Source organism: Lampris incognitus, chromosome 14 (assembly GCF_029633865.1).
Source record: "Lampris incognitus isolate fLamInc1 chromosome 14, fLamInc1.hap2, whole genome shotgun sequence".
NCBI classification, from domain to species: domain Eukaryota; kingdom Metazoa; phylum Chordata; class Actinopteri; order Lampriformes; family Lampridae; genus Lampris; species Lampris incognitus.
In genome coordinates this window covers 11,374,242-11,390,701 of record NC_079224.1, presented here as the reverse complement: position 1 = coordinate 11,390,701, position 16,460 = coordinate 11,374,242, and the positions used below count along the sequence as shown (strand labels likewise).

Genomic DNA, 16,460 nt, shown 5'->3' with positions numbered 1-16,460 from the left:
TTTCCCTTATGTGTGAGACTGAAAATGTCATATGGAAATCATGCTGGGACACTTGCAACCCAGTGACAGCCAGCGGGAACATGGCAGTTATATAACAAGTGGCTTTGGTGATGTGATTGACTCCATTCGTGAACAGAACTGGCTCACGCCAACAACTGCCAGGACCTGACATGGAGCTGTGTGAACTGTCTCCAAGAGGACATTAGGACATGGAGGGCAACACATGAACAACATAATGCAGTTAGCTGATGCTCATCTGCAAACCTCTTACAACGCACGGTGCAATACAGCTTCAGCATAGGTGGCCCCTGAGGGACTCAGAATCAGGAATCAGCAACACTTTGTCATGTCACTTCATGTACTTGCGTACATGAAGTGAAACGAAATATCATTTCCCCCAGCCCACAGCAGTGCAACACAATGACAAAAACACATCCAAAAACTACAAGAACACATACTATATCCAAGCTAAGAACACATATATCCAAACTAAACACATATATCCAAACTAAGAACACATATATCCAAACTAAGAACACATATATCCAAACTAAACACATATATCCAAACTAAGAACACATATATCCAAACTAAACACATATATCCAAACTAAGAACACATATATATCCAAACTAGAACACATATATCCAAACTAAGAATATATATATATCCAAACTAAGAACACATATATCCAAACTAAGAACACACATACCCTAACTAGAACACATATATCCAAACTAAGAACACATATATCCAAACTAAACACATATATCCAAACTAAGAACACATATATCCAAACTAAACACATATATCCAAACTAAGAACACATATATATCCAAACTAAGAACACATATATCCAAACTAAGAATATATATATATCCAAACTAAGAACACATATATCCAAACTAAGAACACACATACCCTAACTAGAACACATATATCCAAACTAGAACACATACTATATCCAAACTAAGAACACATATATCCAAACTAAACACATATATCCAAACTAAGAACGCATATATCCAAACTAGAACACATATATCCAAACTAAGAACACATATATCCAAACTAAACACATATATCCAAACTAGAACACATATATCCAAACTAAGAACACATATATCCAAACTAAACATATATATCCAAACTAAGAACACATATATCCAAACTAGAACACATATATCCAAACTAAGAACACATATATCCAAACTAAGAACACATATATCCAAACTAAACGCATATATCCAAACTAGGAACACATATATCCAAACTAAGAACACATATATCCAAACTAGAACACATATATCCAAACTAAACACATATATCCAAACTAAACACATATATCCAAACTAAGAACACATATATCCAAACTAGAACACATATATCCAAACTAAGAACACATATATCCAAACTAAACACATATATCCAAACCAAGAACGCATATATCCAAACTAGAACACATATATCCAAACTAAGAACACATATATCCAAACTAAACACATATATCCAAACTAGAACACATATATCCAAACTAAGAACACATATATCCAAACTAAACACATATATCCAAACTAAGAACACATATATCCAAACTAGAACACATATATCCAAACTAAGAACACATATATCCAAACTAAACACATATATCCAAACTAAACACATATATCCAAACTAGAACACATATATCCAAACTAAGAACACATATATCCAAACTAAACACATATATCCAAACTAGAACACATATATCCAAACTAAGAACACATATATCCAAACTAAGAACACATATATCCAAACTAAGAACACATATATCCAAACTAAACATATATATCCAAATTAAGCAACAAAAAAAATCACTGTCCAAGAGAACGAACGCCAGCCAGGATGACTGTCAGAACTACCGGTCTGCATGGGCTAACAGTTAGCTTAGCCTGCCCCACTTCCACGTCCTGTCAGACCATCCTCAGTGTTTCCTCTTTGGTGCAGCTCCAGGCAGGGCCGTGGTCCCTGAGCCCACAGGACGCAGCAGACCAAGTTCTCCCAGCCGATCCAGCACAAGCTCTCCCAGCCATCGAATGAAGACACAAACTTAGACACAGACGTGGACAAACACACTGCATGGACGGTACTGGGTGAGGCTGCTGCAAACGTGAATTTGCACTGCCATCTCCCCACACTGGAAGCGGAAGAGCCCTAAAGATTGACAGTATGGTAGCAATGCCAATAAATACATTACAGTTTAGCTACCTGAGACCAAGGTCCACAAAATTATAAACACCCCTACCATAGGTCATGGGTGAGGAAAAATCGATAGGTACCCAGATAGCATCTGGATGTGGGCCACTTCAGGCAATGATGCAGCACTGATGACCTTCTTCTGGCCCTGACAAAATGGATGTGAGCCTGAAGTGGCCCATGTGTATAATAGTAAATATGGCCCAAATATGTCAAATCAAATGTGGGCCTTTTTTGGCAAAGATGCGGTGCTCTCTGCAACATGTAATCTGGATGTGACCCGGAAGTGGCCCGTGTGGTAAATGGTGAATATGGCCCAAATATCACAAAACAAATATGGGCCACCTTTGGCAAATATGTGGCACATGCGGCATTGCTATGGCTTGGTTCTGGCCCAGATCTGGCAAACAGGAGTGGACCGCCCAAGTGCCATCATTCCATGCGGTATGTGGGCCGGATGAAGTGTCCGGTGTGGGACGGGTCCAGTCCACAGCAATTTTCCTATCTGGGTGGGTAGGTAGCTAGCTAGCTCGCTAGATAGATTGATCGATAGATAGATAGAAAATCTATGCAAGACTGTGACTTAAAATTATCTTCATTTATAAAGCGTAGAGAGGCAAACCTTAAAAAAAAACCTAAGCAATTCAAATGCAAATGCTTCATGCAAATCATGTCACACAACATTGATTAATACTTGTGTATTCTATATGCCAGAGTGACTTGATTTGCCTCATGGAGTCATTTAGTTTCATCGCTGAGTCCTGCTCAGTGAGTGCAAATTACCACTGATGGAGAAGCATTAGATAATGAGCTTTCCAGAGAGTAGACACAAGAATCTCTGTTGTCAAGCCCAATATTATTCAAATCCACAATGTGACACACTTACACAGATGCAGACTCACAACACATGCACAGGCCAACAAAATAACCTATTCTTAGCTCAGCTGTCTCGATGATCCTATTCGTATGCACGAAACTATACGAGTCTCCTTCAGAAAGATAACAGAGCTCTGTGTCATTCTTATGCCGCTAAAAATGTCGTTATCTTCCATAGTTGTTCTTCTAGCTCAGTTTAATGAGTTTATTTATGGCAGCACATTGGCTCAGTGCTTAGCACTGTCACTTCATAAGGTCCTGGGTTCAGTTAAAGGCCAGCTGTGCGGCGTTTGCATATCCTCACTGTATTTGCGTGTGATTTCCTCCCACAGTCCAAACACATCAATGTTAAACGACCCTGCAACCCTGTATTGGATTATGCAGGTGTAGACACAGGACGGATGGAAATGCACTTATTTGCATGAAAATCGGCACGGTGGCGCAGTGGTTAGCGCGGTCACCTCACAGCAAGAAGGTCCTGGGTTCGAGCCCCGGGGTAGTTCAAACTTGGGGGTCATCTCAGGTCGTCCACTGTGTGGAGTTTGCATGTTCTCCCCGTGTCTGCGTGGGTTTCCTCCCACAGTCCAAAGACAAGTAGGTCAGGGGAATTGCCCATACTAAACTGCCCCTACGTATGTGTGTGTGTGTGTGGGGGGGGGGTCCTGTGATGGCCTGGCGGCCTGTCCATGGTGTTTCCCTACCTACCGCCCAATGACTGCTGGGATAGGCTCCAGCATCCCCACGACCCTGATTAGGATAAGCGGCTTGGATAATGGGTGGGCGGATGCATGAAAATCACAGACAAAAGAAAAAATTGCAACCAAAAAAAAGAAGAAGGAAAACAGGGCGTCCGGGTAGTGTAGCGGTCTATTCCGTTGCCTACAAACACGGGGGTCGCCGGTTCGAATTCCCGCGTTATCTCCGGCTTGGTCGGGCGTCCCTACAGACACAATTGGTTGTGTCTGTGGGTGGGAAGCCGGATGTGGGTATGTGTCCTGGTCGCTGCACTAGCACCACCTCTGGTCAGTCGGGGCACCTGTTCGGGGGGGAGGGGGAACTGGGGGGGGGAGTAGCGTGATCCTCCCACGTGCTACGTCCCCCTGGTGAAACTCCTCACTGTCAGGTGAAAAGAAGCGGCTGGCTACTCAACATGTATGGGAGGAGGCATGTGGTAGTCTGCAGCCCTCCCCGGATCGGCAGAGGGGGGTGGAGCTGCGACCGGGACGGCTCGGGAGAGTGGGGTGATTGGCCAAGTACAATTGGGGAGACAAAGGGGTTAAAAAAAAAAAGAGAAGAAAAACAAAACAAAACAGTGAGCTTTTATGGACAGGAGAAATTGGGTGATTTTAGGGGAGGAAAAAACTCGCCTCAGAAGAAATGATGTGAAACTAATACAGCAAATGAAACACAACCAGTCACTCCTGGAGTCGAATGCGCGAGTGTGTATGTGCATGCGTGCTAGTGCGTGCATGCGCGTGTGCGTCTTTTTTGGAAGCCGTTCAGAGTGACGCTCGTGCTCCTGCAGCGTGGCCTCGTGGATTATGTCCCAAACACGTGGCGATTCACAGCCGAAACGCTCCGGAGAGACGCGCGCTGCACAAGGTTGAACGGATGAATGGCCACCAGGGGGCGGAAACATAATGAGGGCGGAGGGACGGGAGACTTATTGCTTTGTGGATGGGTGCCTGCTGAAGGCACCAGAAGCGTGGTGAGAACATCACATTGCTTCATGTACCGTAACGCTGCGTTTCAAGTTCGAGTCCAAGAAGTTTTTAGGTCGAATGCACAACAATGCAGCGTTGCAGCAGGCGTCGCTGGCAATGAAATGTGGGCGTCGGTTCAACCTCAAAAAAGATGAAGAATGTGACACCCCAGATTAACTGAAGACAAAAAAAAATTAACAATAAATGTGTGAGAAATTAAAAACTAAAGCTGAAATAACTAAAAAACAGATTATAAATAAGTTAAAATTCACGGTAGATACAGGTCAGAGAAGAATAAAAACTTTTGTATCCGGCCAATCACTCCACTCTTCGGAGCCGTCCCGGTTTCTGCTCCACCCCCTCTGCCGATCCGGGGAGGGCTGCAGACTACCACATGCCTCCCTCCTCCCATACATGTGGAGTCACCAGCCACTTCTTTTCACCCGACAGTGAGGAGTTTCACCAGGGGGACGTAGCGCATGGGAGGATCACGCTATTCCCCCCAGTCCCCCCCCCCCGCTGTATAGGCGCCCCGAGCGCTAGTGCAGCGACCAGGACACATACCCACATCCGGCTTCCCACCCGCAGACACGGCAAATTGGGTCTGTAGGGACACCCGACCAAGCCGGAGGTAACACGGGGATTCGAACCGGCGATCTCCATGTTGGTAGGTAATGGAATAGACCGCTATGCCACCCGGACGCCCGAGAAAAATAAACTTAACTTTAAACTAAAGTCGCACGTTAACTCTGAATTCACCAGTTTGCCTGAAGTGTAGCAGTGTACTCAGAGGTGTGTGTCTGTAGGGAACATGTCAGATGTGTCTGTACACGGTGCAGGCGTGCTGTGGCAGGAAGTGACAGTGCAGAACAAAGTGTGAAAATCTGGACGAGGCCGGTGAATGAGTTACAACAAACCCTCCGTTATCCAAACCACTTATCCTACTCAGGGTCACGGGATGCTGGAGCCTGTCCCAGCAGTCATTGGGCGGCAGGCGGGGAGACACCCTGGACAGGCCGCCAGTCCATCACAGGGCCCACATACACACACACACATTCACAGCCAGGGACAATGTAGTATGACCGGTTCACCTGACCTACATGTCTTTGGACTGTGGGAGGAAACCAGGGCCCCCGGAGGAAACCCACGCAGACACAGGGAGAACATGCAAAGTCCACACAGAGGACGACCTGAGATGACCCCCAAGGTTGGACAACCCCGGGGCTCGAACCCAGGACCTTCTTGCTGTGAGGCGACCACTCTAACCACTGCGCCACCGTGCCGCACGTTACGTGTTACAGTAAACCCTTCCTGCAAAAGCGACCGTTCCACTGCCCTTGAGCAAGTCTGCCCCTAACTGCTATACTTTCAGCCTGCGGTAGAAGATTGTATTCGCTCTGGAAAACCACCACAGGTGTGAAAATATGTGCAACTATAAACGCTACGCAGATTTCTACTGAGACTGAGCCTGTGTCCATTCAACAAACATGCCTGGATTAAAGAAAAAAAAATCATTAAATTCATAACGATTAAAAAGCCCCAAACTGGTCAAGCAACCCAAGAGCAGAAGCTGTGAGAGCCAATGAGGGTAAAGACGACCAACAGGAGCAAAAGCAGGAAACAGAAGGGGGAAGGCAGAGTCAGTGCAGCTATTTCCTGGTCTGTCTCGGAGGCAGCAGTATGACAGATGTCACAGTTGTGGTTCGATTTCGTGCCCGGCTCCCAGAGAAGTGATGGACGCTCCCTGCAGATTCACCTCCCATTTGAATCGACTTCCCCGTTTGTCTTTAATGCAAAGTCAATTTCCTTTTTTTGTTCATTTTGTGACTAAAAGGGGTCCAGGGTAGAGGTGGGCTGGAGAGTCCAGGAGTCAGAGTGCCATAAATGTGTCATAGCCAACTGGATATAAACAGCCATAGTCTTCCGATGTGAATGGTTATATGGTTTGGAGACAGTGGCACTGATGAAAAGACAGGGGGCGCAGCTGGAGGTGGCAGAGTTGAAGATGCTAAGATTTTCACTGGGAGTGACGAAGAAGGACAGGATTAGGAACGAGTATATTAGAGGGACGGCTCAGGTTGGACGGTTTGGAGACGAAGCAAGAGAGGCAAGATTGAGATGGCTTGGACATGTGTGGAGGAGAGATGCTGGGTATATTGGGAGAAGGATGCTGAATATGGAGCTGCCAGGGGAGAGGAGAAGAGGAAGGCCAAAGAGGAGGTTTATGGATGTGGTGAGGGAGGACATGCGGGTGGCTGCTGTGACAGAGGAAGATGCAGAGGACAAGAAGAGATGGAAACAGATGATCTGCTGTGGTGACTCCTAACAGGAGCAGCCGAAAGTACTAGTAGTAGTACTAGTAGTAGTACTAGTAGTAGTAGTAATAGTAGTAGTAGTCTTCTATACAGCGGGTTGTTGTTACTGCAGATTGGAGGATGCTTGGAAGAGGATGTTAGTAATTTGTTTGCGGTGAAAGGCATTATCACCATGTACTCTGTCTGGCTGTTTGGGTTGTAATGGGAAAAAGCAAATTCACAAACAATTCTGAAGCACATGCAGCCGAGTAAAACTTATTGTAATAGTACCGTGTACACACACAGGCTATATCCTGGCATTATCTAATACTGATGTTGGTAGTTCAGTTTTTCTGCTCCTCTGAACTAAGACCCTGTAGCAGCTGCAGAAGGAGTCGGGGATGTGTTTAGCCACATTAAAATCAAATGAATATACACACACACATACACACCAGTTCTATGAGTCACTTTAAGTGGCAACAGGTGGTTTTGTGTGATACACTGCTTGCATATCAACATACTTGTCAAAAGCAGATAGTTCATGAAGTCGTAGCTGGGGGGAGCAAGAGCAGTTCAGTCTGTGCAGTGAAGTTCAAATAACAAAAATAACACAAGAGTGAGTCAAGTTCACGGCCATCTGTAATTTTGTGAATGAGGGTGAACTATGACTCCGCCGCACTTAACGGAGACGCACTTTAATGTTGCGTGTTAAATGTAATTCAGCTGGATGTTTCGTAGACACCGTGTGGCTCGGAGGCTCCTGCTGATGCCATACGTGAGGCAAATACTGTGACGGCACTCGTGGCTATACTTGTACTCACTGGCCGCTGTGCTGTTGAGTCATTCCGGAAAAGTCTGTCTCGCACCGTGTTGCCCTGACAGACAGTACAGGACCACCATGACCCATCAGACCGCGCGTCCAGGTCTGAGCAGGTGAGGGATGTTCAGATCAATATGTCGACCTTGGGCTCGCATTAACCGTAATCCTAACCCTAACCCTAATTCCAGCTGAAATCCGATTGGGTAAGTGGCGTGACGGTCATGTGAAATGTTGATCTGAGAAGACCTCTCGCCTGCAGAACTCAGGAGAACCCTGTCGGTCCAGCTCGATCGCCATTCACATTTACGATACAGAAACGACAGTAACACTCTTACCTGTTCATCATACTTGCAGGCGAGATCCGCCAGACTGCTGGTTTCACCCAGCAGGTTGAGGTCCAGTTCACTGGGACCTGCAAACCAGGAAATCCAGAAGAACCATTAAACACCACACAGCTGACACATTCTGCTGATTCACAACCAAAGAGTGGCTTTCACAGGGGGGCGGTGTCAGCCGTGATGGATGAACCACCGCCCTCTTTAAATCAGGAGGAAACCTCCACAAGAGCTGCACCTCTGCAGGGTTTAGTCCAGCTCCTCTGAGGCTGAGCTTTTGTGTTTGTGTTTCATATTTCATGAGTACAGTTCATGCAGTATTAACTGTGATTTATCCTCCAGGAAGTTAGTTATGGGGCTCCAGGCTCACCAAATTCCATCAGGCAGTTTTTATATTTAGGTGAAATCCATTTCCTCTGCAGTACAGTGTTTGAAACAGAACGTTAATACTTCAACAGGAGGCAAGCAAATTCATTTTTCAAAATTCAGGAAAATAGCCTCATATTTGTTCTTTGTGATTAAAGACAAGGAGTAAAAGTAAAACATAAACTTCACTTTCCCTTATTGTATAAGCAACAGTTTTTGTACTTGTGGTTTAGACAGAAATCTTAGTTAGATTGTGTATACTATATATCTACATATGGGTTTTGGTAAAGGTAGGACATCTACATATGGGTTTTGGTAAAGGTAGGACATCTACATGTGGGTTTTGGTAAAGGTAGGACATCTACATATGGGTTTTGGTAAAGGTAGGACATCTACCTGTGGGTTCTGATAAAGGTAGGACATCTACATACAGGTTTTGGTAAAGGTAGGACATCTACATATGGGTTCTGGTAAAGGTAGGACATCTACATGTAGGTTTTGATAAAGGTAGGACATCTACCTGTGGGTTTTGGTAAAGGTAGGACATCTACATATGGGTTTTGGTAAAGGTAGGACATCTACCTGTGGGTTTTGGTAAAGGTAGGACATCTACCTGTGGGTTTTGGTAAAGGTAGGACATCTACATATGGGTTTTGGTAAAGGTAGGACATCTACCTGTGGGTTTTGGTAAAGGTAGGACATCTACATATGGGTTTTGGTAAAGGTAGGACATCTACCTGTGGGTTTTGGTAAAGGTAGGACATCTACCTGTGGGTTCTGGTAAAGGTAGGACATCTACCTGTGGGTTTTGGTAAAGGTAGGACATCTACCTGTGGGTTTTGGTAAAGGTAGGACATCTACCTGTGGGTTCTGGTAAAGGTAGGACAGCTACATGTGGGTTCTGGTAAAGGTAGGACATCTACCTGTGGGTTCTGGTAAAGGTAGGACATCTACCTGTGGGTTCTGGTAAAGGTAGGACAGCTACCTGTGGGTTTTGGTATGAAGTCTGACCAATGTCCAAAGAAAAATCCAACATTCACTCGTCATTGTTAACTTCAGTGCAGATGAAGTAACACTGATTAAACGAGGAGAAGGAAGACGTTGCCTTTAGGGGATTTCTTTCAGAAATATGGGAGGAATTTTAGCGTGTTACATCTTCCTCCAGCTCCTCCTCCTCACTGTACATGTGACCCATTTACAGTAATAAGCCCCCGTGGCAGTATATAACCTGACTTTCTGATGAAAGTACTGGGATAGGGGGTGTCCGGGTACCGTAGCGGTCTATTCCGTTGCCCACCAACACGGGGATCGCTGGTTTGAATCCCTGTGTTACCTCCGGCTTGGTCTGGTGCCCCTACAGACACAATTGACCGTGTCTGTGGGTGGGAAGCCGGATGTGGGTGTGTGTCCTGGTTGCTGCACTAGCGCCTCCTCTGGTCGGTTGGGGCACCCATTTGGGGAGGAGGGGGAATAGCGTGATCCTCCCATGCGCTACGTCCTCCTGGTGAAACTCCTCACTGTCAGGTGAAAAGAAGCGGCTGGCGACTCCACGTGTATCGGAGGAGGCATGTGGTAGTCTGCAGCCCTCCCCGGATCGGCAGAGGGGGTGGAGCAGCGACCGGGACAGCTGGGAAGAGTGGGGTAATTGGTTGGGTACAGTTGGGGAGAAAAAGAGGGACCCCCCGCCCGCCCGCCCCCAAAAAAAGGGCTGGGGTTGAAGGGGCTTTGAAACACAGCTTCAAAATCCTTGCAGATGCCAGCGGCGTGGCATGAAAAGACGGCTGGATTGAAAAAAGCCTGGGGAAATAAACACGACATTCGGAGCAAGACGGAGATTTAAACAAGGCTGCACCCTAACCCTAACCCTAACCCTAAGATGGAGATTTAAACAAGGCTGCCCTTCGTATCCTCTGCAGTTCACACTACTTCAACTCAGCCTTGTGTCAGGTTGCATCCTGTCCTCGGGGGAGGGATGACAATATAAAAAGCTCCGCCACTTTTCCTTCTGTATTCGAGCCAGCGAGGCCACTGATGTCTGCCAGCAGCCGCAGCCATCAGCATGCAGCTCCGGTCAGGAAATATGCTGGGGGGGGGGGGGGGGTGGAGGAGGCCGGTGCACAGCAACAACAGCTCTTTGGGTGGCACGGTGCTGCAGCGGTTAGCGCTGTCGCCTCACAGCAAGAAGGTTCCGGGTTCAAACCCCGGCATTGTCCGGCCTTGGGGGTCATCTCAGGCAGGTCGTCCTCTGGGTGGAGTTTGCATGTTCTCCCCGTGTCTGCGGTGGGGTTTCTCCGGGTGCCCCGCTTTCCTCCACCATCAAAAAGGACATGCATGTTAGGGTTAGTACTCCGGCCTGTGCCCCTGACATGGCAAGACCAACTGGAGCTGGTCCCCGGGCGCTGCCCGGCCGCTGCCCACTGCTCCTAGCTACACAGCTAGGATGGGTTTTGTTTTTTGGCTTTCCCCTCTTTTCACCAGCCGCTTCTTTTCCCCTGACAGGGAGGAGTTTCACCAGGGGGATGTAGCGCATGGGAGGATCACGCTATTCCCCCCAGTTCTCCCCCCCCCCCCGAACAGGCGCCCTGACCGACCAGAGGAGGCGCTAGTGCGTCGACCAGGTTACATACCCACATCCGGCTTCCCACCCGCAGACACGGCCAATCGTGTCTGTAGGGGCGCCCGACCAAGCCGGAGGTAACACGGGGATTCGAACCGGAGAGCCCCCTGTTGGTAGGCAACGGGATAGACCGCCACGCCACTTGGATGCTTGCAAAGAGTGTTTTTAAGCATGAGCCTAAGAAGGCTGATAATTACAAACATGCGTTTCCTGCAGCTTGAATAACGCCGCGGTGACATTGTGCAGTTGACTTGGCTTTACAATAAGCTGATTAATGTCGCTCTAAGTTAAGAGATATGACGCAAATATATAAAACTCCAAATCCCTGCCCTGCATTCATGAGCCAGTGGCTGTAGAGAGCTTACAGCCAACCAGCATTTCAATTCAGTACAACAGGCCTGTGGGGTTTAATGTCGCCAAATGCTTCGACTGACTTCTCTGCTGATGGTGGCGTTTGCCCTTCATTAAAACTGGTATAATAAGATTCAAGAGGGCGGATTCTTGTCACATGCTGTCTGGATGAGAGGGTTGTCACTTTTCCGGCCGCCTCGTTCAGGTGTTAAAAATCCTCCGCTGAATAACGTGCCCGACTCCCCACGTAACTCTGCCACACCGAACGGCAAATCTGCTTCCAAATACAAGAGGGCGGCCTGCCCCTTGCTCCGTTAAAGAGCTGCGCCGTCATTGTTGTGACACCCACGCTGCACATCAGCTGAACATTTTTCATCGGAAATTAAATTCCTCCCTTTGCCGGTCCCCGCTCCAGCAGCTCCTCATTTCTGCAGCATCAACGACCAAAGCCATCAGTTTTATACATTAGTGGGAGAATGCAGGCCTAATAAATGACTAAAATGTACTACTACTACTACTACTACTGCTACTACTACTACTACTGCCACTACTACTACTACTACCGCTACTACCACTACTACTACTACCGCTGCTACTACTACTACTGCTACTACTGCTACTACCACTACTACTACTACTACTACTACTACCGCTGCTACTACTACTACTACTACTACTGCTACTACCACTACTACTACTACCGCTGCTACTACTGCTACTACTACTACTACTACCGCTGCTACTACTACTACTACTACTGCTATTACCACTACTACCGCTACTACCACTACTACTACTACTACCGCTACTACCACTACTACTACTACTTTTGGCTGCTCCCGTTAGGGGGCACCACAGCGGATCATCCGTTTCCATCTCTTCCTGTCCTCCGCATCTTCCTCTGTCACACCAGCCACCTGCATGTCCTCCCTCACCACATCCATAAACCTCCTCTTTGGCCTTCCTCTTTTCCTCCCGCTGACCAGAGGAGGCGCTAGTGCAGCTACCAGGACACATACCCACATCCAGCTTCCCACCCGTAGACACGGCCAATTGTGTCTGTAGGGACGCCCAACACAGCCGGAAGTAACACGGGGATTCGAACCGGCGAGCCCCGTGTTGGTAGGCAACGGACTAGACCGCTACGCCTCTATTCTTTGTATATTGTGACTCCGGTGTGAGTACACACGTAGGTTAAGGGAAGGGGACGTGTGTGTAGGTACTAAGGCTGCGCGCCCTCATACCGGTTGCCTCCTGTTGCATCACTGTGGCGTCTCCGAAGACAGGGCGAAGACTTTGGCATTGTTGCCAGAGTAACGCCGTCTCCCAGATTTCCTCATGTAAATGAATGTAATCACCTCCAGCTCCTGCCCCGAGGGCTGCTGTGTAGCCGAACCGCACTGCTCCAAGATCGTGAAGTACACATATTAAATTACATATCTGTGGCTGGGGATGTGCAGACAGACCTCTTAACATCCTGGACCATGTTCAAAGCTGCTTTGGCCTGCAGGACTTCCTAATGGACTTGTTAACCATGGCTGTGCTTTGATCGCATTCCTCAAGCCACACACACACGAGCCCCACATCAGTTTATCATGTGCGGTATTGGTCCTCGGGTGTGGTCAGGGCAGCCTGGGGGTGGTGGAGGGGACTAGTTCAGTGTCATTACCGGTTACCTTGCTATGAGTGATCCTGATTAGGAACAAACCCCTTTCCTTCCTATGGACGTTACACTCAGCTCTGGTATTTAGCAGTAGTGCGCCTCAGTGTGAACAGCTTCACAACACAAAACCCACACTGCACCGGCAACAAGACAGACCTGCCTACGTGGGCAGCAGTGGCCCACGCTGTCGTGGTTGTGTCGTTCTGTTCCTGCCCCTGCCTTGCTCTCCTGTCCCCCATTTCCCCGATTGGCTCCCCGTGTATATGTTGCCCCCTGGTTGCCCCGGCTCATTGTCGGGTTATAAGCGAAACGTTACCCTTGTTAGTTCACGTCCCTGATAGCATCCGAATGTGGGCCACTTCAGGCAACGACGCGGCACTGATGGCCCTCTTCTGGCCCTGACAAAACGGATGTGGGCCTTTTTTGGCAAATATGCGGTGCTCTGGGCAACATGTGATCTGGATGTGACCCTGAAGTGGCCCGTGTGGTAAATGGTGAATATGGCCCAAATATCACAAAACAAATATGGCCACCTTTGGCAAACATGTGGTACATGCGGCATTGCTATGGCTTGGTTCTGGCCCAGATCCGGCAAACGGGAGCGGACCGCCCAAGTGGCGTCATTCCACGTGGTATGTGGACCGGGTGAAAGAAAGACGATAGTCGGGTGTGGGACGGGTCCGGGCCACAGCAGTTTTGCTCCCTGGGGTTGGCCCAGTGCCTCATTCCTCCCCTGTGTTTTTGTACCCATCGTTCAGTTCAGCGAGTACCTCTGTCTCAGTAAAGCCTTGCTTTATCCCAGCCTGTCTCCGCTGTCTGCGTTTGGGTCCTGGTCCCGCTCTCCCCGTGACAGTATCGTGACACATGCCTTCATATGAGCACTTCACCAGCCTGCTCGACCCCCCCCCCCCCGCCCCCCACTCCGGTTTACCATGCTGTCATTTTTTCTTGGGGGTGATAAATTTGGCATCACACTTGGAGCGTCTGATCAATACACAGATGCGGGGCGGTTTTAAGGACGCATGTAAATATATCAGTCATATTGATGATTCTGTGTAGCCGGACCGCATAGTCGTCAACCTCCCCGGCCCGGAGCCATGTGCTCACCATGGGGCCGCACAATTAATCGAACCTTAATCTCAATCATGAGTTTGGCTTCCCACAATTAAATGAACACGATCGACTGCGAAGAACGCTCACAGAACGCTCCGCTGCACATCAAATCAAGCGCTCCCTAAACCGGCTGCCTGGCCAATCACAGCTGTTCCCTCCGAGCTCGCACCCTGGCAGCTGCAGCCCGCGCAGAAACTTCCTGGACGTTGTGGCTGCGGACCAGAATAAACCACAGACAGCAGACGGACAAGATGCAAATCGGACATCTGGAGCAGAAGGCGGAGAGCTAGTCCCTCCAAACGGATCATCATCATCATCATCATCATCTTCATCTGTTTTCTGGAAGTATTCTGGATTTGGCTCAAGTGATGTCAACCAAGAACAAATCCTATGCAAAGAGGACTTCACTTTAGAATTGTGTCTCGCACAACTAAGCTGTTCAACCACCTGGAACCCCCCCCCCCCCCCAAACTGCAGCACGATGAAGGCCGAGAACAATAACGTCGCCAACGTTACCTCGCCGAATCCCCGGCCTTGTCGAGCGTCACCTCAGACGTCCATAACAGCGTAACTAAACACTACGATGTTTTCTTTTCTGCATAGGCCTGAACTGTTTTCATTTGGTTGCAATCTGTGATGGCTTATTTATTTATTTTTGAAACCCCCACCCCCCCTTTTTCTCCCCCCAATTGTATCCGGCCAACCCCAACACCACTCTTCCGACCCGTCCTGGTCGCTGCTCCGCCCCCTCTGCTGATCCGGGGAGGGCTGCAGACTACCACATGCCTGCTCCGATACATGTGGAGTCGCCAGCCGCTTCTTTTCACCTGACAGAGAGGAGTTTCGCCATGCCATTCCCCCCAGCCCCCCCCCAAACAGGCGCCCCGACTGACCAGAGGAGGCGCTAGTGCAGCGACCAGGACACATACCCACATCCGGCTTCCCACTCGCAGACACGGCCGATTGTATCTGTAGGGACGCCCGACCAAGCCAGAGGTAACATGGGGATTCGAACCGGCGATCCCCTAACATGGGGATCGCCGGTTCGATGTCAGGTAGGCAAAGGAATAGACCACTATTCTACCCGGACACCTCTGGCATATTTATTTTCAGTTAGTCTATATTTTGGGTACAATTTCCTTTCATTTTTTGCTTGTGGGAGATGCACAGAATGCAGGCGAATGAGAACCTTATTTTACATCTTATTTTAATGCAAATATTGGTAATTAGCAGGAGTATAGCACCACGTGAAAATGAAAGAAAAGTGCTCTGTCGATTTAATTTTGGGTAAAAAGTTTTGGGACAATTTTATTTATGTTTTGCTTCTCGGAGATGCACTGACTTTTAGGTGAATAAGGACCAGTCTTGTTCTGATGCAAAGACTTGTACATTTTGCAGAAATGTGGCACAACATGGGAGTGAAAAAAGCATCGCTCTGTTTATTCAAATGTAAAAGTGCAATAGCAATATTTTGTCCCTGACTTCAATGAAAAATCGTGATCTATAATCGTGATCTGGATATCGGTCAAAACAACCGGGATGAACATGTTGGCCGTAGTCGTGCAGCCCTAGTTCACCGCTGACCTCGGGACTGCTTTCATGCCAAAGCCCTCCCACCTGCATCAGCTGTGACCTGTGACCCTGTCAGAGTTCCTCCGTTTTTATGAAGGGAAAATGCAAAAGGGTCGCATCTGCTGCGTCATTAAAAGGCGCCGCCGTAACATGACGACGTATAGATAAGTAAGTAAGCCACCGGGAAGGGTCTGTTCCTGTGGCTTGTGTCTCATGGCAACCGCGAAACAACAGACAGACAAAGCTCTGGGTTCCCGAGTCTTTCCAGAATCTGCACAAACACATGGCCCCTGAAAGGTGCAAACAAAAGAAAAAGGAGAAAGTGATGGACACTAAATGCTCCTTTGTGCCGAGCCTTACTTGAGCAATTATTTTCCATAATGAAGACCCGCTTTTCATGTAAAATACCGCTAAAAAGAAAGCCTGAGCCTGTCACAGCAGGCTTCACTGACTTCTTCCTTTGCTGTCTGACTGGTGTCTCTAGCTGTCTGACTGGTGTTCTGACTGGTGTCTCC

At 48.1% G+C, this 16,460-nt stretch overlaps 1 protein-coding gene across 1 annotated transcript in view; it reads right to left on the bottom strand.

The window, feature by feature from the left end:
- The window catches only part of ak5 (adenylate kinase 5), a 135,021-nt gene that overhangs the window by 30,310 nt on the left and 88,251 nt on the right, over nucleotides 1-16,460 (bottom strand). Inside the window, exon 8 of the mRNA XM_056293301.1 lies at nucleotides 8,264-8,340. Within this exon, the coding sequence (XP_056149276.1) occupies nucleotides 8,264-8,340 (77 nt within the window). The remainder of the gene's footprint in view (nucleotides 1-8,263; nucleotides 8,341-16,460) is intronic.